This window comes from Cyprinus carpio, chromosome A7 (genome assembly GCF_018340385.1).
Source record: "Cyprinus carpio isolate SPL01 chromosome A7, ASM1834038v1, whole genome shotgun sequence".
Taxonomy (NCBI): domain Eukaryota; kingdom Metazoa; phylum Chordata; class Actinopteri; order Cypriniformes; family Cyprinidae; genus Cyprinus; species Cyprinus carpio.
In genome coordinates, this window is record NC_056578.1 from 533,408 (window position 1) to 561,250 (window position 27,843).

The 27,843-nt window shown below is 40.1% G+C and overlaps 1 protein-coding gene, 1 long non-coding RNA gene and 1 pseudogene across 2 annotated transcripts; 1 reads left to right on the forward strand and 2 right to left on the reverse strand.

Moving 5' to 3' along the window:
- Window positions 1-4,470: 4,470 nt before the first annotated feature.
- si:ch211-63p21.1 lies at window positions 4,471-8,296 on the forward strand. Its single transcript, XM_042759307.1, has 7 exons — window positions 4,471-4,746; window positions 5,473-5,571; window positions 5,645-5,722; window positions 6,524-6,601; window positions 6,681-6,751; window positions 6,831-7,002; window positions 7,760-8,296. Exons 2-7 carry the CDS (start codon window positions 5,500-5,502, stop codon window positions 7,976-7,978), a joined length of 690 nt encoding a protein of 229 aa, XP_042615241.1. The 5' UTR covers window positions 4,471-4,746; window positions 5,473-5,499; the 3' UTR covers window positions 7,979-8,296.
- Window positions 8,297-20,138: 11,842 nt separating this feature from the next.
- On the reverse strand, window positions 20,139-21,079 carry LOC109070889. Its single transcript, XR_006160375.1, has 3 exons — window positions 20,761-21,079; window positions 20,545-20,677; window positions 20,139-20,401 (listed from the first exon to the last, which is right to left on the reverse strand). It is a non-coding gene; the product is annotated as an uncharacterized LOC109070889 (long non-coding RNA).
- A 2,814-nt stretch (window positions 21,080-23,893) lies between these two features.
- On the reverse strand, window positions 23,894-27,181 carry LOC122145495 (annotated as a pseudogene).
- Between the last annotated feature and the right edge of the window lie 662 nt (window positions 27,182-27,843).

The window sequence follows — 27,843 nt, forward strand, 5'->3', positions numbered from 1 at the left end:
TAAAGTATTAGACGCTGTAGAATCTACATTTGTTATTGTATTTCTGATGTTATCTATTTTATCAGTGAAGAAATTCATAAATTCATTACTATTTAACTGTGAGGGAATATTTAGATCGGGTGGCGTCTGGTTATTTGTTAATCTAGCCACTGTGCTAAATAAAAACCTTGGATTGTTTTGGTTATTTTCTATGAGTTTGTGGATATGCTCAGCCCTGGCAGTTTTTAGAGCCTGTCTATAGCTGGACATACTGTTTTTCCACGCAATTCTAAAAAACTTCCAAGTTCGTTTTTCTCTCCATTTGCGCTCAAGACTACGAGTTTCTTTCTTCTAGAAAGTGGGTATTACTGTTGTACCATGGGCACAGTACGTTTTGCTCTCTAACCTTTTTCAAATTTGATGGGGCAACAGCTTCTAATGTATTAGAGAAGATACTGCCCATATTGCCAGTCATTTTGTCTAGTTCATGTGTATTTATGGGTAACACAGAGCAGTTGAGATACGAACGAGCAAATCAGGCAGGTTATTTGCGAATCTATCTTTGTTGGCTGGGAACAATAGTTCTGCCCGGACGATAACGCGAAGCTATATAGTTTTATTATATTAATACGCAGAATGCACGATACAAGGAAATGGTCAGGTTAACATCATCACTTTGAGGCACGATCTCAATGTCAGTAAGATCGATTCCATGCGATATAATTAAGTCTAGCGTATGATTAAAACGATGAGTGGGCCCGGTGACATTTTGCTTTACTCCAAAAACAGTTTAATAAGTTAGTAAACGCAAGTCCTAATGCATCATTTGTATTATCAATATGAATGTTAAAATCTCCGAAAATTAGCGCTTTATCAGCGGTAACCATTCTGTATATGGCCCTGGTGGTCTATACACAGTAGCCAGAGAAAGAGATACGATAGATTTCTTTTGCATATCTGACAGTGTAACATTAAGCATAAGTATTTCAAATGATTTAAACCCTGTATCCTGTTTTTCTGGGTAACACTGAGAATATCACTATATATTGTTGCACACACCTCCCCCACGACCAGTCTGACGGGGCTCATGCTTATAACAGTAGTTTGGAGGAGTAGACTCATTTAGACCAATATAATCATTTGGTTTTAGCCAGGTTTCAGTCAAGCAGAGGACATCAAAACTATTATCTGTGATCATTTCATTTATAATAACTGCTTAGGGTGTGAGTGATCTAATGTTTATGAGCCCAAACTTTAAAAAATTGTTTTTGTTCATTTATTTTACGTTTTTCTGGTTTAATCACGATAAGATTTTTTTTAGATCCTACATTAAATTTATATTTTGACCTCACTATTCGGGGAACAGACGCAGTCTTAATAGATTGGACAGCGCAAGTACTTCTATTTAAGTGGGTAGAACAAAAGCCAGCGTAGAGTCCTTGAGATGTTGTCCGAGAGCAGCTCCGCTCCGACTCATAAATCTGACTTTTAAAGTCATAGATGCCTTGCCATAGCATGACATTTTTGGGGGGTGCTTCCATACTATCTCAGTGTCTGAAACCGCTGCAAACGATTCAGTGCGTGAGTGAACTGTCCGAATGAATCAAAGTGAATCATGAACAATTTCAGACCGTTGTGCAAACCCGTTAGACTGATTAGAACAAATGTGTGATTCATTAGTGAACCTTCCTGCTGAAAAAACAAAAAAACAAACAAACAAACAAACAAAAAAGCCAGCCTGGTCATAGCTGGTCAGCAGGCTGATTTTAGAGGGGTTTTGGCCTCTTTTTGCAGAGGGCGCTGTTGCTGCTGCTGCTTTTGCTCTCAAACAGGTATTCCAGTCTATTGGTATCCAGCTGAACTGGCTCCAGTCCGGCCCAGATCGACTGAAGCCCGAAGTGGCCCACTTTTGGCAAAGGCTGCAGACTCAACAGCGCTTCAGTGGAGCCTCAGGGTACAACAGCCTGGCGGCCGCGGCGACTCGCTAACTACAGAGAGGGGCGGGGCTGAAGGGGGAGGGGTGGAGGGATGGGTGAGGTTGCAATCTGATTGGCCGAAGTATGGTAGGAGTCTTCTTCAGTGCTGTTCAACTCAAGATCCTCATCATCCCATAAATTGGAGAAGTCAAGAGCACTGAGGCGGAGCAGAGGGGCGTGTTTTACGTGGGAAGTCCAGGAGGTGTTGAGAAGAGAAGATTCGGCTTGTTTCATTAGATATTCTTTTGGATTTACTTTCGAAGCACTTGATCAAAGTAAATAAGTGTTGTGCAACACTCTAAGCTTTATTAGTTTGAATGATTCAACTCCTGTGTCTTGTGCTGGTACTTTACCAAGTGATAGGATGCACCATTTTCATCTGCTGGACAATAAAACAGGTGGAACAATCCCACAGATGCACACTGAAGGTTGCTTGCTACCTTAAAAGTCAGCTAAATAAACTAAAAGCATTGAAGAAATCAATTCAAGTTGCTTTTAGAACTGAACTGCCTGGTTGTGTGAAACTAATGCAGAGCAATCTTCCAGTTCAGCTCCTGTAAACACATCTATAAGGGTTTTTTTTTTTTTTTTTTGAGACAAAATCACTTTTATACAGCTGTTGGTGTAGTAGATTCAAGGACTTGCCAGCACTTAGCAACCGTTTGGATTGACGTATATGTAGTGAAAAAGCAGAGTATTTTGCGGTAAAGCACAGATACAGATATAGACATTTCATTGGATGAATTCATTTTTTTTTTCTATTGCACTACATATTTCTATTTTACATCAGTGTTTTTATTGTTAGAACTATTAATAAATAATTTAAGTTAATTAAAATAAATCTGAAACAAAACAAAATCAATATTAGATGAAAAAAGTATACTTATTTTTTATTTAAAATATACTTTAGTATTTAATTAGAAGTAATAAAATGATTAAAACTAAAACTGAAATAAATTAAAAAAAAACTTATAGCTAAATTAAAATATTAAAAAATGGCATGAATACTGAACATATAAATAAAATTAACTACTATAACAGTTTATAAATAATAGGAAAATATCACTGAATGGCACAATACAGTCTTTCTGGGGGATTCTGTTATTTTACAATCAGTGGGCTGTTAAACAAATTACGTCTCATGTGGCTCTGTCTCCAGAAGCTGTTTATGTTTGTTTGTAAAGCCGGGGGAAGTGATTGGTATGCTGGGGCGGGATGTTGTCCATAACAGTGTTTAATGATGTTTAATTAGCTTGAGAGGGCAATCCCAGACTTCAGTCAGATGGGAATGACCGCTGATTAGAATCAGTGAGACGTAATTCATTACGATGTGAAGGAGATCTGAGTCAGAACTCCAGCAGAGCTACACGTGTCCTGCAGCTGCTAGACTTATAGCTTTAAATATGGTCTTCATTTTTCTCTGTCTTTTCTGTTTATTAAAGTCCTACTGATTCTCAGATGATTCTACCCAGTAGGATAAGTTCCAAATTATGATACAAATTGCATTGGTATACATTTAGGATCTATATTTATTTATATTTATGTGTTAATGTATTAATTTTTTATGTAATTTTTTTATTTTATTATTTCCATTTTACATCATACAATATATTTGAATTGTTATTTTTAAGTTTATTTATTGTGTATCTATTTTAAGCTTACTTGTAATCAGTGTTGAGAAGGTTACTTGTAATATGTAATGTTTCCAATTTAAAATGTTATAATATGTAGTGTAATTATTTCTAATAGTTTATTAAAGTAATGTAACTGATTACATTTGATCACTTTTCTAAATTTCTAACAGATGTTTTCAACTGTTTATCATTTTGAAACGTTTAAAGCCGGCCGGGAAGCGCTCGACACTGATTACTGTCAGACTCTCAGAGTCCTTCATCACTTGAATTAAGATTATAATAATTTCATTTTAAAGCACGGCCACCACAGAATCAAACTTCAGCAGCTCTTTCTACTTTGAGATCGTTCCGAGGTTAAATGAAGATTTAAAATCATAACAAGATATAGTTTAATAGCTATGATACTGTTTTTGAAATCAAATATTTGCATAGCTCAGGAAACATCTAACAGTGCTTTTTTTTTTTTTTTTTTTTTTTTTTTTAAATAATATAAAGCATATGCATGAACCAAATAGGAAGTAAAACAATTATGGAGTAAGCATGTGTCCTGTTCTGTTACCCAAATAAGACACAGTCTTATCTGTCTCCTGAAACACATTTTAGAGCAGTCAATGTAATTTGGGACAGAAATCCATCAAATATGTATGTGAGTAAAAATATTCATATGTAACCCCCTTTATAGGCTAATCATTAATGTTTTCATAAGTAACTGTAATTTAATTACACTTTTTTTGTTCTCAATAACTAAAAAAAGAGTTAAATACATACATATCAAAAAAAAATTACCCAATTCCTTAACATTTAAAGTTACTCCCCAACCCTGCTTATAATTCAAGTTTAAAACCATTCGACTGGTCCTTCGAAACGCCGTGCGTCATCTGCGCCACCCCCCACCACGGGAGCGCGCACGCTCCTTTACCCTGCTCCGAATGTTATTTATGGCAAGCGCGCTCCCGCGGACCGCACCGTTATTATTCGACGAGCGACTGACACCGAAACTACAATGTCAAACATTCTCGGGACACCGAGCGCTTCCGTGTTCGCGCGCGCAGGGAAGGATCCGTCCTGATTTCTTAGTATACGCGCAAAACCTACCAACAATCAGATGATATTTCCGGAAGCTAAAGATTGAGATGATGTATCATCTTTCAGACAAGGTGAGTCTAGAGTGTCCGCTTTAGGAAGTTCGCGCACGGCCGCAGTTTTGTTGCGCTGATAACGAACGATCTGTGCGATTTGCGCGTGCTTATTATTGTGCGAAACTCTTAGTTTGCTGTTCGTTTCGCGTGTTTATCACTTTAAAATGACTGACAGCACCCTTATGTTTCAGCTAATCGGAGGTGTTGCGAAATTGAAATAAAATGTTGGCGAAAGACGATACGGAGAAGAAAATACGTGCGAAATATCTACGCGCTCCGAACGCGTAAAATGCGTGCGCCTGTGTTACGTAACGAGCGCGCGGGGCAGATGCGCGTGGGATTGAGCTGAAATCATCAGCGTTTGCTTTTGCTTGTAAAAGATGATTAGAAGAGAAAGCGGACAGCAGTATGAATATACATTTATACACGCATTTCTAAACCAGGGTTTCGGTTTCAGACAGCTGCACAATGCTCCAAAGTGATGGTGCAACCACTTCTAAACACTTGTGTGGCTCATCACTGGCAGTGCAATGCAGTGCTTCACAACTGGTTTTGCTTTGGAACCAATATATCCCTTGGACATCAAAAGTCAAAAGTTTATAAGTCCATCATAATACATTCAGATGCATTATTATTATTTCTTTCCCCTGCCGGAGAGCACACTGGCTGTGTGTGTGCTGTAAGATCGAGGGGAAGTGGTTCTGTTGGTGCAGCATGTCTTTAATTATCCCTCGCCCCGTGTAGGTGGAAGTGTGAGTGAGTCAGGGAGAGATGGAGGTGATTAGAAGAAAAGACTCCGACTCAAACGGCCTGTTCTCAGACAACTCGGACAATGACCGTGAGGTATGAACGCCATTGTTGGAAAGGTATGAGTGTCATTATTGGACCTGCACATGTTCGACTTCTCTTTCTGTAGCACTTGGGGGCATGTGGGCAGACGACTGGAGTGTGTTTGTGTGAAAATACCACCTTCTGTGATCAGCACCCACAGGAGGTGAGTGATTGCATATACATGCATTTATGATAGTATTCAACATTTGGGGTCAGTAAGATGTTTTCTTGAAAGAAATGAATACTTCTATACATCAAGGATACATTAAATTGATCAAAAGTGACAGTAAAGTAATTTGCAATGTTACAAAAGTTTTCTATTTCAAATAAATGCTGTTCCATGAACTCTATTCTTCAAATAATCCTAAAAAAAAAAATTAAATGTATTACGGTTTCAACAAAAATGGGAAGCAGCAAAGCTATTTTTAACATTGATAATCATCAGAAATGTTTCTTTAGCAGCAAATCAGTATATTAGAATGATTTCTGAAGATCATGTGACACTCAAGACTGGAGTAATGATGCTGAAAATACAGCTGCGCATCACAGAAATAAATTACAGTTTACAATATATTCATATAGAAAATGGTTATTTTAAATTGTAAAAATATTTCACAATTTTACTGTTTTTACTGTATTTTTAATCAAATAAATGCAGCCTTGTTGAGCAGAAGAGACTTCTTTCTAACATAAAAACCCCATCAACCTGACCCCAAACTTTTGAACTATATGTAATTAAAATAATAAATAATAATAATAATACATATCCAACATTTTTGTCTCCATGTGTGGCTCCAGTCATTCTTTCAATGTAAATGTATGGGATTTTTCACCTATTTTACCATTTTATCATCTGCTTTGTCTTTGCCTACACAAGCACTACAGATTAATCAAAGTAAATGGTTTGAATGAAAGGCTCCTGCAGTTTGGGAATCCGTCTCATTGTCTCAATGTCTGTCATCAGGACTCCAGTGTGAAGTGTGTCCAGTGCGGTAAGAACAGACCCATGATCACCAGATACTCAGAGGGTTATGGCACAGAGGTGGGCGCAGCGTCTGCACGTCTCTGAATGTATAAGTGCAAGCGCGGGTGTGTGTTTATACGTGTGACTCATGTTCCAGGAAGAGTGTGTCCAGCCTCATCTTCAGGGAGACAGCGACGCAGACGCAGACATCGAGGACACGGACAGCAGGTGTGTGATTGACACATACACGCATGCACTACAACGAGTCCATGTCTTCAGCTCGCTTTCTGCTTTGTGATTCATTTAGGCTCCAGATTGTGGGTTCCCTCCAGCGAATCAGCTCCCGGAAGAGAAAGCGTCAGCGAATCACACGGCAGGACACAACCGAGAGCGAAGACGATGGTGGGCAGAGCCACAGGACGCACCGCTGGAGTCTACGGCTCAGTCCTCATCGCGCGCATAACAGGACCATACTGGAGGTACTGTTCAACAACAGTGCTGAATGATATCGCTGAAATATACATCTTAATTATTGTCTGAAAATAATTTGTAAATGTATTCAAAATTATTATGCGAGAAGTACAATAAATGCAATAATATAATCTAGATAAAAATAATGTTTTTCACTGTTTGTTTTTCACCAAATAAACTAAAAAACGTATTTTTATTTACTTGTACCATTATAAATATACATAAAAAATATGCATATTGTTATTTTATTATTATAGTTTTCATTAATATTTTAGACATTTTTATTTTAGATTTTTCTTTTTTACGTTTTAGTTAAAGTTTTAGTAATTTGTAAAAATGTCTAGTTTTTTTTTTTTTTTTTTTTCATTTTTAGATTTAATTATTTTAGGACTTCGAGGTAAAAAAATGAGATGCTACTTTGGCAACTAGCCAAAAGTGTTAAAGTATTTTTTTTTAAAGTTGCATTTATGTGTTTTATCTGTTTTTTATCTGTTAACATTTATTTAATTTCAAGTAAAGAAAAAAATATATATACAAATATTAAAACAATTTTATACACATATATATATATTATATATATATATATATATATATATATATATATATATATATATATATATATATATATATATATACATATAAAATACCACACAGGGACTTAATGTCTAATTAAATCTGTGTTTTGAAACAAATTAATGAAGAAGACAGCTTGAAAGACTTAAAATTGACTGGAATCCTCTTCCTTTCCTTGTTTCTGTCTCACAGGAGAGCATTTCTCAGGTGCGGCCGCTGGTAATCTGCCGCTGTGCAGCGCGAGAGACTCAAACCGTCACGGATGACAAACCCGACAGTGGAAAATGGACCCTGACAGTGTTTCCCGTCCCTCTTTCTCTCCCTGTGTCCTGTTATCTGCTCATCGTCCCTCTCTCTGTATCCATCATCATCGTTCTCATGTCATTCCTCCTACCGCTTACAGATACTTGACATTGCCTTAAAATATCACTGTATAACCCTCTTCACCATATGAATCAATTCATTTCTTTTTAGTTGTGTCTACATGTACAGTATATTAGACCCTTTTATACATTGTGATCTATAGAAGCTTGAAAAATGCTTTGGTAAATAATTATGAGATAAAAAGTCATAATTGTGACACACCAAGTCATAATTATGATATAAGAAGTCAAAATAATTATATACTAAATCACATTTATGAGATAAAAGTGGGAAATTATGACACTATGTCATAATTATGAGATAAAAAACACGTGACACTCTAATTAATAATTATGAGACAGTTGAAATTTTGACAGTAAGTCGTAATTGAGATAAAAATGTCAAATTATGACAAAAAATCTCTGTCAAAAAAGTCATATAGTAAATCACATTTATGAGAAAAAAAGTTTAGACATAATAAGTCATAAGTCTAATTAGGACTAAAATGTCAAAATATGACAAAAATCATAACGAGATAAAAGTAAAAATCATTTTATGCTAATCACATTTATGAGATAAAAGATGAAAAATTATGACACACTTAAGTCATAATTAGGACATAAAAATGTCAAAATATGACAAAAAATCATTATGAGATAAAAGTAAAAATTATGAGACAAATAGTCATAATTTTGACTTTTTATGTCATGATTATGACATCTTGTGGTGGAAATGTGCTCATGTATTATTTGGACACCAAAGACATCAAGTTTATTGACATAAAGCACATTTGGACGCACAACGTGATCAGGGGTGTAAAATTACAGTGATTTTGTACTTAAGTGAGGGAATACTGTGCCAAAAAGTTCTTTCCACATTTAAAAGTGTTGAATCATAAAGTTATACTTTTTTAACTAAGGCGTCTCTTCACAAGAACAAATGACTGCAATTGTCACCAAATTACATTTCACATTGAAATGGATTTCATTGGCTGTAAAAAAAAAAAAAAAGCACCAGAGCTCAGTTTGATTGGCTTAGCAGCTTAGTAAGATGAAAACACTATATAGGCCTATATTTTTATATAATAGAAAATATTTAAGTAATAATACTTGTGAAACATTGACTTGGAAATGCGGAGTAGTTTTTCCTTAGAAAAGTAATAGAGTAAAAGTTGCAGTCTCACAATTACTTGAGAACAAGAACATATTCCCAAATTAATGTTTAAGGTATGTTAATGAAGTACAGTGAAGTACTTTAACACCCCTGCATGTGCTATTCAAAAGATCTTAGTCATATGATTAATCAGATTTCTGTATAAATGCTTTTCTCTTTGCAGAAAGTTTCACGTCTGTATTTAGAAGTCAACACGCAATGCATTCACATTCTGTTTTACTTTTTCAGTGTGATGGATATCTGAGTCAAGAACATAAAATGTAGATCAGGATTTGGTTTTATTCATCAGGGTTTGATGCAGAGGTGTAAAGTGGGCGTTAAGTGAGTTTGAGGAGGTTTTTTGACCTGAAACGTGGAGGATGAAGGTCAAGTTCATCCTCAACTGCTATCATTGCCATAACCTTTAGTACATTTCCAAGCATTGAATGACTTCACAAAGATTTTTAGAAAAGCTGAGTCACCTACGAAAGCAGCTGAATAGCTATTTTGGAGCCTTGACATCAAGTGCAAAAAAAAGTTGTTTCAGGGACAAAGAAATTTAACTGAAAGGTTAAGAAAATCATGAACAATAAGAACATTTATGAGGAAAGTTGCATTCATGTTGACTTGAACACCAGTAAAAGCAGCTCAGACCTGCATCTCCATGAAGTGAATCACTCCTCGTGTCTGTTGAACCTCTCAGTGTTATCAGAAATAGAGCTCTTATCAAATTCTTCATGCTGTGTGTGTGTGTGTGTGTGTTGTGGGTGGAGGTGGAGGTGGAGGTGGGGGGGGGGGGCATCGGGGCCAAGGCCCACCGCCACATGTGGGCTGAATCTATGCAAACGTCAATCTTTTATTCAAACTCTTTTTGGTATAAATGAGCTCATAACAGTTTTTCATTCTCCTCTTGCTTTTGCCATCTTTTCCTCGTGCCATTCATGGATTTGTTCCTCTGTGAAAAGGGCTGTTGTTTGTCTCACTCTGGCTCACTTTAAAGGCGACTGCAGTATTTCAGTCAGTGACTCAACTGAATCTTCAACAGACGCTATATTCACTGACAGAAGCACAAGCGTGAGTCAGGTCAGATGAGTTCAGACAAACGTTTCTCATAATCCTTCATCATTAGTTCATTATCTGAGTGTGAATGTTAACCCAGCTCACTTTATATTTTATCAGCTGCATGTTTATGTTGACTATTATCGCTATAAGAATTTACTAGCAGTGTGCATCTGTACCTCAGTCCAGCTCATTTTAGATTTCAAATTTATTCATATTTGCTTATTGCTTTTTTCCCTTTTTATTTTAAATGTTTTCTCCTTGTGAAATGGTATTGTAAAATGAGTCTCTGTCTAGGTTTTAAGAGAATTAAAAATTATAGTTTGACAGCAAGTCTAAGTGTCTTATTTTCTCTCAAAAACACAACAAAGTATTTAATGATCATTTCCAGGTGAATTTCAAAAGCATGACAAGAACATGTCATATTTCGACATTAAATCAAATTAAGAAACTTTATTTTGCTTATCAGAAAATTAAGCCTAGATTTCAAAATAATTATCATCAGCTCAGCTATAGTATATATGTATGTATGCATGTATATGTATATGTATATAATATGTCAACAGAAAGTCTGAACATATCGTAAATGTAAACAAATGTAATAAAAAAGTGCCAAACATATACACAATTTAACACATGGACATATAATGAAGCTCAAAATTACGCATAATTTCTACATTTATTTGTTGAGTTTCAGCACACGGTCCACTCATGGTCTGTAGATGTTGCTGTGGCTTTGAAAGAGGTTTGTTTGTCATTAAAATATATGAGCACTCGTCCTTGCAATGAGAGCAAGAGAATGAATCACTCAAGTGCCCACTATCAAACTTTTTTTCGTAATGAGTTTGTTTTAAGTCCTCTCAGATGGATGGCCATTTAGGTGAAGTTTTATAGTGTTGCCAATTTAGATACTTTTTGGGTGTTTAATGTATTAATAACGACATGGTCAGGACCTTATAGATTCTTAGGCATGAGCCGTATTCGCAGTCTGTATGTCTCTGAGGCCTCTTGGCGTTCGTCCAGCAGGTTTCCAGTCCAACTCCGCAAGTGACATTTGCTCCTCTGTTTGTAGCTTTTAGATAGCGCCACAGGGTGTGTCCATCTGCTGTCTCAACTATTCATGCTGTCCCAAAAAGGGACTAGACAAAAGACACGGAGAGAAGCATAAATGTACGGCCATGAAGCCGGGATATATCTGTGTGTGTGTTTCTATTAGAAGGATGTAGGCTGGCTATATTTATAATAGTATGCATTATTATTCTTTATAGGCCTCAATAAAATTATGATTAAAAAAGGTTAAAATAATTAATATGACAGTCTTAGTGTATTGGGTCCTATACAAACAATAACAGAACAGTTATATGATATTCCATTTGAAAAAGCATTAAAACAAAATAAATTTGCAATTTTAATTACAAAATCAATTTAAAATGAGAAGAAAGAAAGCAAGGAAAAAACAATTCTTCAAGTCTATGTAAATTGCGGTTTTCTATCCTGCCTGGGCTCCTTGACCTAGATAACATTCCCAGGCTGTGGAGGAGAAAACATGATTCTACTGACACAATCAGAATTTAAGCCCTCAAGGAATCACATGCTCCCAGCACTCGCTCCAAAGTTTACTTATGGACCAGAACTGAGCAGAGATGCATTTAAGGGCTAGGACCCGGGAAGAAGTGGAGCTTATAAAATAATCTTGGCCACAGTCCTTGAGTTGTGTGGAAGGCTATTACTGGTCAGCATCGGGGGCAAAAGGTCATTTCTTTCAAGATGTTTTAGGTGTTGTATGAGTGAGCGCTATGGATTCAGCACTATAAAACCAAAAGTAACATTTAAATGTGTCAGATTAGGTGCATTATTTTTGATCCTCGTTGGGAGACATTCTCTGCCATGATGTTCTCAAAGTTGACACACACCAGCGTATTCTGGTGAGCTCGTCACACTTTAGGTCTACTGGTGACAAGAGCGGACGGGAATGAGGAACCACTCAGGGGGGGGGTGGGGGGGGGGGTTGAGATACAAGAGTAACAGACAACAGTCTTAATTAATCCAAACTGGGGAAACACGGAGCAAGCAGGAACACACGTAGCACAGCGTTGACGTTTAACACCAGACAGGAAACAAGGGACAGAACACACTTTAAATACCGAACTTAAAGAGGGAATTAATGAGACACACCTGAGATCAATGAACACAATCAGGGAAAACTAGGTCACGGGGAGCAAATGGGGAGGGAAAACACACAAAAAAACAGGTCTGTAATCCTGACATATCACCCCCCTCACGGAAGGCGCGTCCTCGCACATTGAAACAACAGAGGATGGATGGGTGGAAAACTTGGGAAGAGGCCCCAGGAGGGCGATGGACACCCGGAAGGGGGCCGGTAGGGGAATGAAGGGAGGAGAGGAGGACGGGTTGTTTTTGGCCGTGAGGACAAGACAGAGACAGGAGGGGCTTGGAGCAGGCGGTGCCAGGATGAGACCTAGGCACTCAGCCATAATGGCGACCCACGGTGGAGTGGCGCAAGCCAGAGGAGTGGAGGTCGCTGAGGCACCAAGTAGACTGATGGGTCAGGGCTTAGAGGGGTGCTAGGAGCCATGGCGGAGCCGACGGGTCGAGACGGAAGCAAGGGATTTTCCAGCCACGATGACGATGGAAACTGGCAGACCCGTGGGTGGGGGAAGCAGGAGTGGGTGGGGCATTTGTGAGCCTCCTGACTTCAGGGCTGGTGGTGTGCGATGCCCACCACAGACCAAATTGTGACTCCCAGCACATGGAGTGTGGACTAAAAGGGGGAACGACAGGGCTGAACTCGGGAACTGAGTCTCTCTCCGTGAGCCTGTACGTGGAAAACAGAGAAACCCTCTCTGGGGCTGGACCGCGGGGGACCGGAGAGCCCTCCCTGGGTCTAAATTCAGGAACGGGAGCCCTCTCTGGGCTACACTCAGGAAATCAGGTAGCCCTCTCTGGGTACATAAGGAACAGGAGCCCCTCTTCCTGGTCTAATCTTAGGAACTGAGTCTCTTTCTGGGCAGGATGGGGAAACAGGAGTGACTGAGGGCTCCAAACAATGAGAGAGGAGAGGGGGCAAGTCAGTATCCACATCCACAGCCTCCTCCCTTCAAAGTCCAGGCCCGTCCCAGGATCCAAATTCCAGGCGTCACCCTCCAGCGGCGCCACGGTGCAGTGGGCGAAGTTCTACTCCACGACTCGCTCACTGTCCACGGCTCTTTCCCCATGGCAGGCGTGGTTGCTTTGGCTCTCCGCACCCTGGTTCTGACATTAAGCACCACAGCTGTTGCTCCATGGATAATCCCTCAGCTCTGTTGCTCCCTAGATGCAAATGGCTTGGTCGGTCGCACAGGTTCCAACCCTCCATCATCAGGTGGGGTCTTGGCTTCTTGCTCCCACAGTGGGGAGAATGGGGGCTGGGCTCTGGGTCAGAAGTGGAAACTGGCAAGATCCTCAATGGGACAGATGTGAGAGGCGATCCAATTTCTCACCAGTATCACTCCACAAAGGTGGCGAAATCCGCTCGAGGACCATCTTTGGATGACAGCGGTCCTGCAGGCAGGATTCAGGCTGGCATTTTTAGAACGAGCAGAGCTGTTGTCAAGGAGATGGTAATATTTGCCAGGAACAGTCTGGGTATGGTCCTCGAGCGATCTTTCCCCCTGCTCCAGGGTGAGGGGATGATTCGGGGTGGGTGAATGGTGCATTTCATGGCATCGGAAACTATAAAAAAAAACAAAAAAAAAAAAACACTGAATCAAACATGGAAACAAAAAAAACAGAGTGGAGATGGCAAATAAAGTTTTTTGTCTAGTCCTCAGTGTTCTGGAACACTTCTGACTACTGTGAAAAAGTGAGGAACGTGGAGAGACATGGAATAAACATAGACGACATTCTTTAATAATCCAAACTGGGGAAACACATAGCAAGCAGGTGGAACACACTAAGCACAAAATTGAAACATTTAACACGGACAGGAACAATGGGGCAGAACACCACTTTAAATACTGAATACCGAACTTAAGTAGGGAATTAATGATGAGACACACCCTGAGCTCAATGAACCAATCAAACACAAGGAATAACTAAGTCACGGGGAGCACATGGGGAGGGAAAACACAACAAAACAAGTCCGTAAATCCTGAACACTTTCACAGCCTATTTTACTTTTTTTTTGTTTATTAAAACCAAGTGAAACAGGAGTTGAAGAATAAGAGACATCATTTTTCATCTGGGAGAATGCAATAAAATACACTTAAAAAATGGTGCTTGGTTAGAACAGAAATGTACCAAAAAAGTATGAAGGGTCAGTTTCTGATGCTGGGAAAGGTTGATAATAAAGGGTTTGGAAAACACTATCACGATATCAGACTATCAGACAAAGCCAGTATCCTCAAATTCATGTTAAAAATAACTTGATTTTGTACACACAATTAAACATAAACAGACAGCTGTTTGCAACAAATAAACAGTTTTTAGTAATCAGCACATAGACACTCATAAATATATAGCATGACTAGGACTATACGCAGCCAGTCCTGTTGTAGATGCTTGAGATGTGATCTTATTGAATGCTTGAGGTAAAAATAGCATTATGTTTTGTGTGACCTCAGGAGACACTGATCTATTTTGCATACCAGACTACAGTACATGATCCCACATTAACAGAGAGATTAGGCACAAGTTAGGAAACAGGTTTGAGGAACTTGTCCTGGTTTTAGAACAGAAGGAAGCATTCTGAAGATTTGCTCTTTGACAGTAACCTGAAGACCACAATGGCAATAGAGTCAGCAGTGTCTTCAGAGAGAGTGGAGAAGAATTCCAGAGAGGATGAGAAACTCGAGCAGCGACAATGAATGGATGGATGCGAGTGAAAAAAGTAGAGAATGAGAAGAATCCAGGAGAGGAAGAGAATGGACAGAAGAAAAGGAAACAAATGAGCTAGCAAGCTAGATGCACAGGAAAGTGGGAAGGCTGTTGATGAAGAAGGATGTAGTGTTAGTTTTCCTTTCATGCCTGCAAACAGTGACTGTGTTTTTGCTATGTGTACTAATAATGATAAAGCCAGTGATGAAGAGGATGCCAATAAATATGACAACAACAATAATATTGATGCAGTATGCAGTAATAATTTTCCTGTTAACAACAATGATTATTTAGGTGGATGTGTTACAAATGATGCTAGTGATGATACTGGATAAGTATGATGATAAAAAGTATAGCGTTAATTTTCCTCCTGGCAATGCATCTGCATAACAGTGATGGTTTTAATTGCTGCATTGCACAAATAGGTGAAAATTGGATGGTGATTGAAAGTGAAAGTGATGCTGATAAGTATGATGACAAAAACATACTGATGAAGTTTACATAATAGTTTACCTGTTGCATCTACAAAAAGTGAGGGTTTAGTTTGCTTTCAATGATAAATAATGATAAAACCAATGATGAAGAGAATGACAATGAACAACGACGAAGATGAATTTAGTTGTACTTTTTCTCTTATGCTTGCAAACAGTGATGTCGTTTAATTCCTGCCTCCACAAAAAGTGAAAAGAGGATGCTAATAAAAAAGGATGACGAAAATAATGATGAAGAATATAGTAATAGTTTGCCTGTTACATCTGGAAACAATGAAGTTTTAGTTGCTTCACTTACAAATAATGAAAATGTCAATGATGACAAGAGTGGATACATACATGTTGACATTAATGGAAATGAAGAATATGATAAAGAATTTACCGGCTAATCCTGCGCATATTGGCAGGTTAGCTGCTGATGTGGTGGACATAATAATGAAAGCACTGATAAAAGATTATGAATAAATACAACAATATTGAAAATGGCTGTTTTGCTACTAGCCTCCTTCATACCCGATGACATTGGTGGTTCTGAAAAAGACTTTACATTTGGAGGTTTACATTTAGAGATAAAAAACACAGCACATGACTGACTCCAGCTCTGAACAAGAACTGATAAATCAAGAGTTAGAGGAGGAGGAAGAATGAATGATGATAATGAATATGATAGAAGTAGCAGTTTGGAAGATTCTGAAGATGAGGATTGCGAAATTTATCCCCAGAAGCTATACTCCTGATCCAGCTTACCCAAGTGCGGTCTTCCAGGCTCTGGAGAACATGATGTTGCATTCGGTCCTATACTGACTTTACCCTCTTCACAGAGGATGGATACCGGTTCCAGGTTCATTCCTTTGTCTTGGCTGCGATCAGTTACCTTTATTCAGATGAGACTCAGACAGAAGCCCAAACGAGATCAGTTTATCTGCTTGTGTTTGGGTCCTGAGGTTCATGGTTCCGGTGTTGGCAAGCAGTGGTGGAGTTTGCCTATCACAGGGAACATTGGTATTCTGAACAAAGAAAATATAGAGCGGATTCGGTCTGCAGCGGTCAGCCTGCAAGCTCCAAGAAATTCTGGAACTCTGCAAAGTGGAGAAGAGAGCGAGAAGAGAATGAGGCAAGAGGGAAAAAAGTGGACATTAAAGAGATTTCTGCTGTGGAACATATGAAAAATAGTCTTCAGCATTATCAGACCAGTTGTGGACACAGAGGATGGGATGTAACGTGAGCTTGAAGCGGAAGGAAGAGTGTTTCATGGTAAGACACTTGGAGATATGGCAAATGTTTGAGTTTCCTATGCAAGAAGCTAAATGCTGTCTCCATATCATATACATTTATTACTTTCTCTAGCTCAAAAGTATTAATTCGATGCTTTCCTCCATTGCAAAACTGCTTATAATGTTTTATTTATGTCCCACCTTCATTAAGCTCACAGGCACTGCTGGCTGCCAGCAGCGACCTATTTTAGAGGCATGTTTACCAGTGGTATGAAGGAGAGACCAACAGGAATCGGGTTGTCTCTGCTTGTTAGTGGCAGCTGCCAAGTTTGAAGCCCTACTGCACTACACCTACAGCGGGGCTCTTGCTCTCGGGATGGGGGCTGTGTGGTTGGATCTCACCTGTACATCTCTGCAATAATACAGTTTCAGACTGCCTTCTCACTATGCCGTTAACTTCTTGCAACAAGAAATAGATGCTTACAGCTGGGCTGGATGTAGTAATCTTTCGCAGAGTCCTATGGAATGGTGGATTTACTTGCACTGGCCAATGACTATGTCTTGAGGCACTTTCAAGACGTGTCCGTCACTCCAAAGTTCCAAGATCTTCCTGTAGAGAAACTTAAGAAGTACCTTCAAAGTGATTCTCTCTGCGTTCCCTCAGAGTTGACCGTATTCAGAGCAGTCATGTCTTGGATTGGAAGCCTTTCCCAGACAACGGGTGAAACTTGCCAGGGAATTGATGGGAACTGTCCAGTTTCCCTTAATGACCTTTAAAAAGTTCAAAGAAGTCAAGTCCATAACATCTTGGCCGAGAATTGGTGCTAAAAAACTATAGCGATTCTCGCTCCTTGAGGAGTTCTGTTCCAGTTCTTCAGATGTTCATGTCTCAATTTCAGGGCCTACATGCCTAAAGACACTCTAGTCCTAGTTGGGTGGCGAGAGGATCACTGATAATTTTGACAAACGTAGACCCTGTAGGGAAATGTGGTTTAGCAATTCCTATGCAGAAAACCATGTTGGATTGGTGCAAGAAAGTAGAGTGGAGATGAATGCTGGGAACGTTACCTGTAAAAACCAAGATTCAGGTCATGGAGTTGGGGATTATGAGGGGCAAGCTTTTTATGTAGTTGGAGGGACGTCATTATTATGGCAAAGCTGATACCATTGAATTGCACCTTACAGGTAAGATGGTAACATGAAGACTCATCTATTTGCCCTTGTCCATGGTTGCCTTCTCATACTGTGGACCCTTTGTTCGATCTTTGAATTAGGACTATTATCCACATTCAAAACTCTTGGCAAAGGTTGACCGATATTATGCACGAGAGAAGAGCAGCTTCACTCTAGTGGGTCCTAAATGGGTTAATGGATATGCTATTGGTGGAGAAGGGACTCAGAGGTGTCAACTATGGAGAGTGTTTGACGTTTACTGCCCCAACACACAATTCTTGGAGGTTAGTAGAGTAAATGAATAGCACAAGAAATGCATTTGTAATTTCAGGGAAGAATCTAAAAGCATGCATGATCAGTATCAGCTGTTGTTCCGGGAACAGCGTTTGCTAGAAAGTAATCATTGGCCAAAACTACCCATACTGTGGTTATGTAAGACCCAAACCCTTTGCTCTAAACTTTGATTGCTGTTTTTGGGGACTTTTAGTCAGATGTAGGCACCATATTTTTGTTGGTAAAGGAAAAGCCTTTCTGTTTCTTTCTTCTCCTACTAAACTTCAGTTCTTTGTGTCCTGCCCATAGAGCCAAAGCTCTATGCTGTCCCTGCGGCCAGTGTAGGACCTGGGACAGTCTTCCTATCTGGATGGCTTAACAGCCAGTACCAGGTCCTGTCATCCATGACCCTTACCACCCAGAACAAGGATCCACTTACCTGGCTGAGTTGAACACATGACAGAGCCCCTGCACTGCCAATGGAGACCTCTAGTGACCGTTTGTACGGTGGCGGGAGGGGTTTTCGTGCGATTGCTGATGGCTCACAATGCACATCTGGTTAGATCAATTAGCCTGTGAGTCTATAACCCTCGTATGCCCACATACCTGGAGTTGTCATTATATGTCCATTTCCCAGGTGGTCCGTCATGTTGGGTCAGCATCAGCGGTCTTAGAGGGGAAGGTCTATGGGTAATCGTAGCTACTGCCAGGAAGAACTAACACGGATACGCAAAAGCGAGTGCATCGCTATGAGTCCCTGCAGACAGAACGCTGGGAGAACATGAGCGGTACACCAGGCCCAAACACATGACATAGCTCCGTGGTGCTGCCCAAACCTGCTCCTCTTCGACAATAAGCGGGAATCCTTGAATATAATAAAGTGGCCTTGGGTGTTACTTGCATTGAATTATCTCAAAGAACTAAAAAAGCAAATAAAAATAAACCTCATTAATCAACATTGAGTGATTAAATTCTGAGCTGAATTTCAACTTGCGGTCCTCATCAAAGACACTTTCAGAAATGATTGTTGAATCAGGTGATTTGCAAGGGAATTAAAATGCTCGCAAGTCTGGATAATCTGCCTGACATTATGCACCTTATTCCACTGCCACATAAGCCGTTAAAAAAATACGCACTTTAAATAATCGCTCACAGTTGTGCAAACTATGCAATGATACAATGGTTCCGAAACTAAATTATTAATGATCTTCGGTCTATCATCAATCATCTCTAATTTTACAGTGGTTCAACTGTATGAACACTATCTGTGTCTACCATCGTGTGGTTAAAAGATTATGAAATTACTTCGTCTGAGTTTTCATGCAACCTTTGTACCTTCTTTTAGTCTTCCTACATTGTACTATTACCTCCCTAGAACCTACCAAGTCGTCAAAACAACGGAAATGGTCGTTATATCTTCTACTGCCTAATGTGTCCCGTCATTTCTGCTTAAGGTGGAGTTGGTCATTTGCATTACCCTCATGTTCTTTCCATTTTTTAGTAAACGTAAGATACTCATAAACCCCTTGGTATGCATCCGCATATCCTTGTGGGTCGAGCTCAGATCCCCAAGCGTAGTTTTTTATTTAACTGTGGTTTATGTGTGTGTGGGATTTGAGTGTGTGAACTGGTTCAGACCATCTAAGTGTTTGCGTCAATTGAGTTGGGAGTGGTGAAATATTGTCTGCGGGTGACAGGGAAACTCAGTTTGTTTTTTGCCACTTCTGGATTGAACGGTGACCAACGACGCTATTATTCTAATATGTGGATCCTTTGTAATTACATTATATCACATGTGAACATCGATTGAAGAAACATGAGACAACCCTGTACAAAAAGCGGCGGCTCGTTGTTTTATATGTGCAGGTCTGACATAGCGATTTATGTAGTGGCGAACATGCTTTTCTTGTTTCTGAAAGTGTTACAAAATAACCACTCACACAGAGAAAAAGTATACACGAAGTAAATCCAGTGGGTAAAGCAGGTAGCCTGTGTAAGTGGAATAGTTGTAGTGTCGACCCACAAAGATCCAGGATCTGATCCACAGCCTCATGTGAACCTCCTCACCAACTTCCAGCTCCATCACAGCTCCGCTGGCCATTTGGTCATTTCTCTCGCCAGAATTATATTTGTATGAAGACACAAATTGTCTTCAGCATTTAGACACACATTGTGTCGTGCCTTTAAAGACGCTCAGACCCATATCATGGGATGAAAATGCGGAGCCTGAGTACCTAAAGTAATACACACCTTTAACAGGTGCTGTGAAGACTCATGCAACAGAGAAAAAGCAAGGATCTCAATGCTGCAAATTAAACAGCGGTAACTTTTTTTTTTTTTTTTTAAATCACAAATGTCAAACTGAATATGCAGTAACCTGTGACTGGGTCATATGCATTGGCAATGTTGGTTAGGACTTTATCAAAGATGAGCTTAGTCTCTGTACTAAAAGGTCCTCGGTTTGTACTCTCTGTAGCTGACATGGATGCAGTAAATGCCACTTTAGGACTCTCTGTGAATAAAAAAAAAATAAAAAAAATAAAAGGGTTTGTTTAGTTTAAGCAGTCATTAAGAAAATGTGATGTGAATGTACCTTTAATCTGTTTCTGCAACTCCTCAATCAAGCTATTCTGCTCTGCGAGTTCATTGTTAGAAGTGTTCAGATCCATTGTCAGTCTATTAATTGAAGCTTTAATCTCCTTTAACTCAGAGTAGATGTTCACCACAGGAGTCATAATATCCTCATCCTGTGCCATGCAGGAACTTAATATCAAGATTAAGATGAGCTGAAATAAAGCCATGACGACTGTTTCTGTGGTGCTAAAGAGAAGAACAAATGATCTACGGTCTATGTGCTTCTTATTTGTATAGAGCTACTTTTGGTTAATGATTAAGCATTTTGTTTTTAGATGAAAAATTTCTAGAATTGCACAATTATTCAGTCATTATGTTGTTAGCTAACTGCTCAACTCATATCACAAGTTCAATGATCAAATCCCTATAAAAGCAGATTATTTGTTTTCTCTTGATGTTGATGTAAATATATGTTTATGTGCTGTAGGTGGTAGGAATCTGTGATAAAAGATTCAATAAACTCTTTAGACATGTTCTTTCTTAGTAAGTCTATCACCATTCTAAGAAACAAAACATGTATTTTGCAAATATATATAACTGGATGAATCTTTAACCAAAATATTTTTATTTCATCAGAATACACTGCTTCGTTTGAGCATCCATCAATGGAGAAACATTATTTTTGTCCACATAATGGGTTAGTTCAGGTCAACAAAAGTTAATTGTGGACACTAACCAGCCAACAAACCAGACTACAGCCTGGCGCACTCTACTTGCAAATGTCATTTCATTTTCCTTAAATTTTATGTTTCCTCATCTTTGGTTTCAACCATGACTTCCACACGATAGAGCTACATAGTTGGATATACACGGACTTGCGACAAAAAGTCCTTCCAAAAATTAAAGTACATTAATATTCTCATTAATGTTCTTATTTATATGAACATTAAACTTATAGACACAAAAATCATTTTGAACCTGTAATGCTCAAACAAATAGTCATACTAAAATACCAGTGTCATTATACTATTTACCTGTTTGAGGACAATGCAATACAAGATTTTTACAAGCTATGCCGTTCGGTGGATACTTTTGAACCTAATACATAGACAAACATGCGAAACTAAAACCAACACTTTAAAATCAAACAGTAGCCATAGCATACTATTCATTTATGAATACACATACCCTGAACAGAAGTAAACAAAGTTTTGATACTGGTAGAGCTATTCTAGTAAAACAGGGCACACCTATTTTGTAAGGAAATGCTGCAGGCCTAGTAAAAACACTCATAAACAGGTGAGTTTGAGACAAGGATTTTTACATTTTCAGTTCTGCTGGGTTACAAATCCCCAGTAAAGGGATTACTTGACACAGAACTAGACAAAAATATTGAGTGTTGTGGCAGTCCCTTACGAAAAAGAAGTTTATTCAAGTGTGCTATTAGTATACTTCTTTTTAACAAAAAAATTGGAAAATAATGCGGTTAGTTAACTTTTTAATGTACTGTCTCAGAAATACCACTTAAAATGACATTTAAGTATACTTGACTTATAATTAACAACAAGTCTAAATATACTTGAACTTTACTTAAGTATACTTAATAATAAATAAACTTGAAGTATACCTACTTTTTGGTAAGGGGTACCATGGTTTACGACAGTCAGACGATGGCGGATGACCACATTAATTCAAAGTATTCATAATACTCTTATGTATGGCACATGTGTTTTGATACGTTTAACTGGTGTCTTCTGTAGCAGTTTTAGTGTTTTGATACTGTTGGAGAATCCCTTACCGTGCAGTCCAGAGTTGTTTTACAAGCGTCAGATAAAGATGAAGGCGACGTTGCATGTGGCCAATTAATGGTAACACGTACTTGAAATTTGTGCTCTGCATTTATCCCATCCAAGGTTGCACACACAGCATAGGACACAGGGTTCCTCAATCTTGACCGCTGAGTCCATTGTTGCTGCAGAGTTTTAGCTCCAACCCTGATCACCTCACCTACCTGTGATTTTCTAATGATCTCGAAGACACTGAGTAGCTCTCAGGTGTGTGTGATTAGGGTTAGAGCTTAAATCTCTGCAGAAAGTGGATCTCGAGGTCCAGATTTGAGTTCCCTGCCATAGACTGTAAAAAAAAAAGATTGGATGTCCCACACTTCTTAATTCTTATTAATTCTTTTGGAATTTATGGCAGGTTGCGAACCAACTTCATAGTGTACATGGACTGCCACCTACTGTGATGGATTGTGAAGAGAAGGAGTCGTTTCTCACCATAATCCTCTATTCTGTCCATTAATCATGACACACCATCACTTTCTAGCATTGCAAAAAAAGCAAAAGCTGCAGTGTCTCAATATGTCACTGACATCTTGTCGCGGATTTGCTAAAATGGGTCTGCACAGTAAGTGAGTGAAGAGGAGCTGCACTTTTTAAGGCTCCGCCCACACGGCCCTGAACCTCCTTTCACGTAGCCGCACTGCTCCAATTTTGGCTACACCTTTTCAGGACTTGTGTGGCACAACTTGAGGTTCAGTGCTTTGCTTAGTGCGTGGGTATTGAAGGTGAAAAGAGCTGTTCATTCACTCCCACCCAACAATTCAAACCCATGACCTTTGGGTTACAAGTCCAACTCTCAACCATTAGGCCACAACAGTTGATCAACCAGTTAAGATGTGTTCTTTGTCAGTGTGACATTTGGCAGGTGTTGGATTTAAATGGATTGTATGTACATATCCGCTTCATCTATGTTTACGTTTATCTGTGTTCAGTATTGTGTAACAACCCATCACAACAGTACTATGGGGTGAAGTAACATTATCACCTTGACAGGCGCACAAGCATAATTATTTGATTCTTACAATACATAATAAAAGTTTGAAATTGTTATGTTTAATATAAGAGACATCATTCAAATACGACAAGCTCTGTGAATGAAAGAGAGACAAAAAACGAACAATCACACAAGAGTCAACAAAGAAGTATCACATAAACTTATTTACATATCGAACAATGTAGCAATCAAAGTAGTTCAATTAAATTAAAGATGGACTATCCAAAGAAAGGCCCCCAATTTTTATTTATGAACACTCAGACCTGCTGCCTAAACGTTCCAAAAGCAACTCACTCAGAAGTGAGTGTAACATTTCAGATACTCAGTTCCCTATGCAACAGCAAGGCAGCTTCACTAGATTTCCTAAGTTACACAAATAAAGCTAACAGACATTGGCTCATCTTATTCTCGTTTTTCTGATGTGATTAGGCAGGGAAAGGAGGCCATGCACGTACATCTTGTTGACAGCACCAGGCATCTTTTCTTCCCATGCTCTCCCATCCTCGTGCATCACTGGATCATAGCGATGGGTCAGTCTGGCTTCGCTATAGTCCTCCTGACAATAACCGCCTAGAATATACAGCCTCTCCTCCAGGATGGCAGAGGCGGCACCGACGTGGGGAATTGGGAGAGGAGTGAACACTGTCCAGATGTCACTTACAGGGTTGTACATCTCACAGACCAGTTGGTCGGTGTAGTACTTAACGGATGGTGCCGAAACACCAGACTCCACCAGCTACATAGAAGCTGTTATTCAGGCTCTCCATGCAGTGGCTGGGCCCGGTCCATGGGTCATGCTCAGCAAGGTAATTGGTTCCTCTCTCTGTGTTGTAGAGAACATCAGACACCAAGCATTCATACTTGCAGTTGAAGCCTCCCTGAGATGAAGATCTCGCCTCCCCAGACGGTGGCAGCATGACCACTCAAGTCTTGCTCCCAAAGGTGGCAGAAGCTGGATCCATAGGATAGAATAACTCAATCGTTAATAGCCCTATTCAATGAATCATTTGGTGTCCAGAAAGAAGAAACCACCTGAGACAAAGCTGAAACTAGCAACATTTTTCACCACACATATGATGCTCCAGAGAGATTTAAGGTTATGTTGTCATGCTTCGAGGAGCCACTAAGGTGGTCAGTCATTCATTCAGTCTCTGCCTTGCTTTTACGTTTTTCAACACAACACAGCAGTATAAAGTTTAATGATTATAAAGGAACCTTTAGTCATTTAACTTGTCAGTTTATCCTATTGTATGTTTTCCTCTTACATCCAGGTATCTTTTTCTTGGTGAGTGCTGGTTCCACACTGTCACGATGTTGTGTTGATGTCTTTGTCTCTCCTCCACCTACAGCATAACAGGCTGTCTCCACTCCACACCAAGCATAAAGTTACTTCTCAGTTCATGAAGGTCTGCCAGTCCTTTCCAGTGATCTTTCTCAGGGTCGTACCCTGTTATATGTCAATGTTTTGTTTATAGACCAGAAAAACAATGAGAACAGCTGAGTGAAAAAATTTTACAATTACACCAACATTGTGACACGCAGACGATATATATATGTATTTTTAGTTAAATGAATCGAACTTATCTGAAAGACCCCATTTGATGATTTATTTGATCTAAAAATTAGCCATTACTTTACCTGGACACAGAATTTCATGGTGTCCAGATTTTGCATAGACGTGTCATCCTCCAGCTACATATAGTTTGACCGTCAAGCACCCCCAACGCCGTGTCTGAAGCTGGCCTGATCTGGCATTTCGCCCCGCAATCTCCGCTCTATCTCTGTTACGAGGCCTGTTCCACTTCTCAGAAGAGTTAGACAAACCCGAGCTTGCTTGCTGGGAAGCAGTTGACCCATGGCCCTGGTTGCAGCTGGCGTCCACCTCCGACCAAACCATGCCGTCTTTTTGGATGACTTAACACGTTGCCGCGCCACTCGGTCAGAGATTGCCCGAAATCCAAACTCTTTTGAGTGCGTGAGTGTTGTAGAGTTCTAACTTCGACTTCTCCACTGCATTCCATGCTCAGGTTCACAGCACGAACCTCTCGCAATTCTCGGAAGGTCCTGAATGGAGAACGCACTGCTCGCTCATGAGCTCTTCAGCCTGCGGAGCGTTTCCGGTGGTATCCGCTCTCCACCCCACGTGCCGACTGCGCGGTAAAACAGCCAGCTCTCCTCGATGAGTTGACCCGTGCATCGCATCTAAGGAAACTGCCGAAGCGTCTCGTCCGTGAGTTCCTGAAACTTTGGGGTGCAGATATTTCTTTGAGAGCGTCTGAGGACAAATCCTCAGCCTAGCTCCAGCCAAGCTCAGCCATCCCATAGGCCGTTGCCGAAGGTCGAACTCTCACGCCTTCCAGACAGTTGTTGATGTATTCTCCACTCCAGGGGGGGGGGTTGCTCCTTTGGCACTTTCTGAGTGGCCGAGTTAGAGGGCAGACTGAACCTGGCACGTGGATGTGGTACAGGCGAGTTCGAACACACAGCCCATCCGTATCCACCAGCGTGGTCCAACGTAGGCGTCACGTCACGGTCAGGGTCTCGAGCTACAGCGCGCCCTCCCAACTAATCATCAATTGCCTCGCAGCCTCCTGCTGGCTCTCCTTCATGACCGCTGGGTCAACCTCGCCTCTGAAGTATCCGCTGCTGGCTGGCGAGGAGCACCCTGGTGAGCTTTCATGAGCAAAAGAATTGAGGTCCGCACTGTTTAAGGACTCAATATGAACATTTATTTATTTAACTATCATTGGCTTTTTCTGCGGCTTTAGGGCATCAGCTGACAAAATGTTCTCCTGTTCAAATTTTAAAACGTTCAAATTTCGAGTAATGCCTGGACTGGCATGAGATACCAAAGGTAGAAAGTTTTCCTTGGTGTCGTTTTTTTTCTACGCTTGTTCTAATTTTAAACTGTTGTCTTTCTCTACCAGCTTGATACAATTTCAAAAAAGAAAAGTTTGTCATTTCCTTTATGTTACAAATCGTCACAACACAGTTTTCAACACCACAGTTCCAATTTGAATAAAGTATGGACATGAAATCAAGAGATACCATCAGCAATATTTTTCACGGGAAAGTATCTCACTCTTGTGTTTTTGTGCAAATGTAATCTTTTATGTAATTTATCTCTCATGCTTTGCATGGTACAGTTCCCGAGTGCTTACCCACAGAAAACAGCTCCTTCTGCCACCAGTAGCTCTTAACCCATCACCTACCACGCTTTTGGCCCCATAAGTCCTAAGCATGGACTGCAGGTTGACCTTCATTTGCTCTTCTGCTGAGATCTTTTTCAGTTGTTTCTTCCTTGTTACCTCCACCAAGATTTCCCATTTGACCGAGCTCCATGACTCTCTGAGCCTCCCAGACTAACAGCTGCAAGTCTGTGATCTGTGTATAGTGTCTTTTGTTCAGACTGGTGAGCCTTATTATCCAGTGTAAGCAAGCGCCACCACGGCAGTCGTCCGACCAGAACCATTAACCTCAGGACCCAATCTCAGCAAGATCTCCTTCTCATCTCCATCCCTCTCCCGAGCTTTTGCTGGATGACGGAGCTCACCGCAGCGCATTGACAAGCGAAACTGTGAACGTGGAGGGCTCAGCCCCATCCTCGGTGCTCAGGAGTCAGGTCCGTGAGGATGCTCTCCATCTTCAATCTCCTCCAGAGTCTGGAAGATCTCACTTGGGTAACTTTGTCTATGGTACCTATGCAGTGTTTCATCCTCCTCCATAGTATTCTCCCTCCGTTTCCGTCACCGCCCCTTCTTTCAGTCCTATCCTCCTGTCCGTTGTAGGACATGATCCATTTATGGGAGCCTTCCTTGCTCTCCTCCTCAATCTTCTCGCCACATTCTCTATCATCTTTTTCCTGCAACTCTTTCTCTCTTCTCCAGCGTTCCTTCCCATTCCATGGGCCAGAATTTTTCTTCGTGTAAAATTCCATGAAAACCAGCCGTCAAGTGCTCTGCTGTTCTCGTCGTGGGTTTTTTCTGTTTTAGCAATACTTTTCTCCTTATGGTCGTTCTCTGTTTCACAGCACTACTCTTGTCGGCGCTCCCTGCACTCTGTATTTCCCTGGAAGCGCAACAACTGCTAATTAGAGGTTACTGGGCCAGTTAGAGTTCAGTTCTCATAGGACCTGCAGCCTTCTTGGTACAGAGAGGTTTCACACTCGGCTGCTTTGGTGTTCAGATCAGATAATCACAACTATTTCAAAGGTTAACTGTTCATTTTTAGATTAGATATAGATTGAGCGATTCAACCATCATTA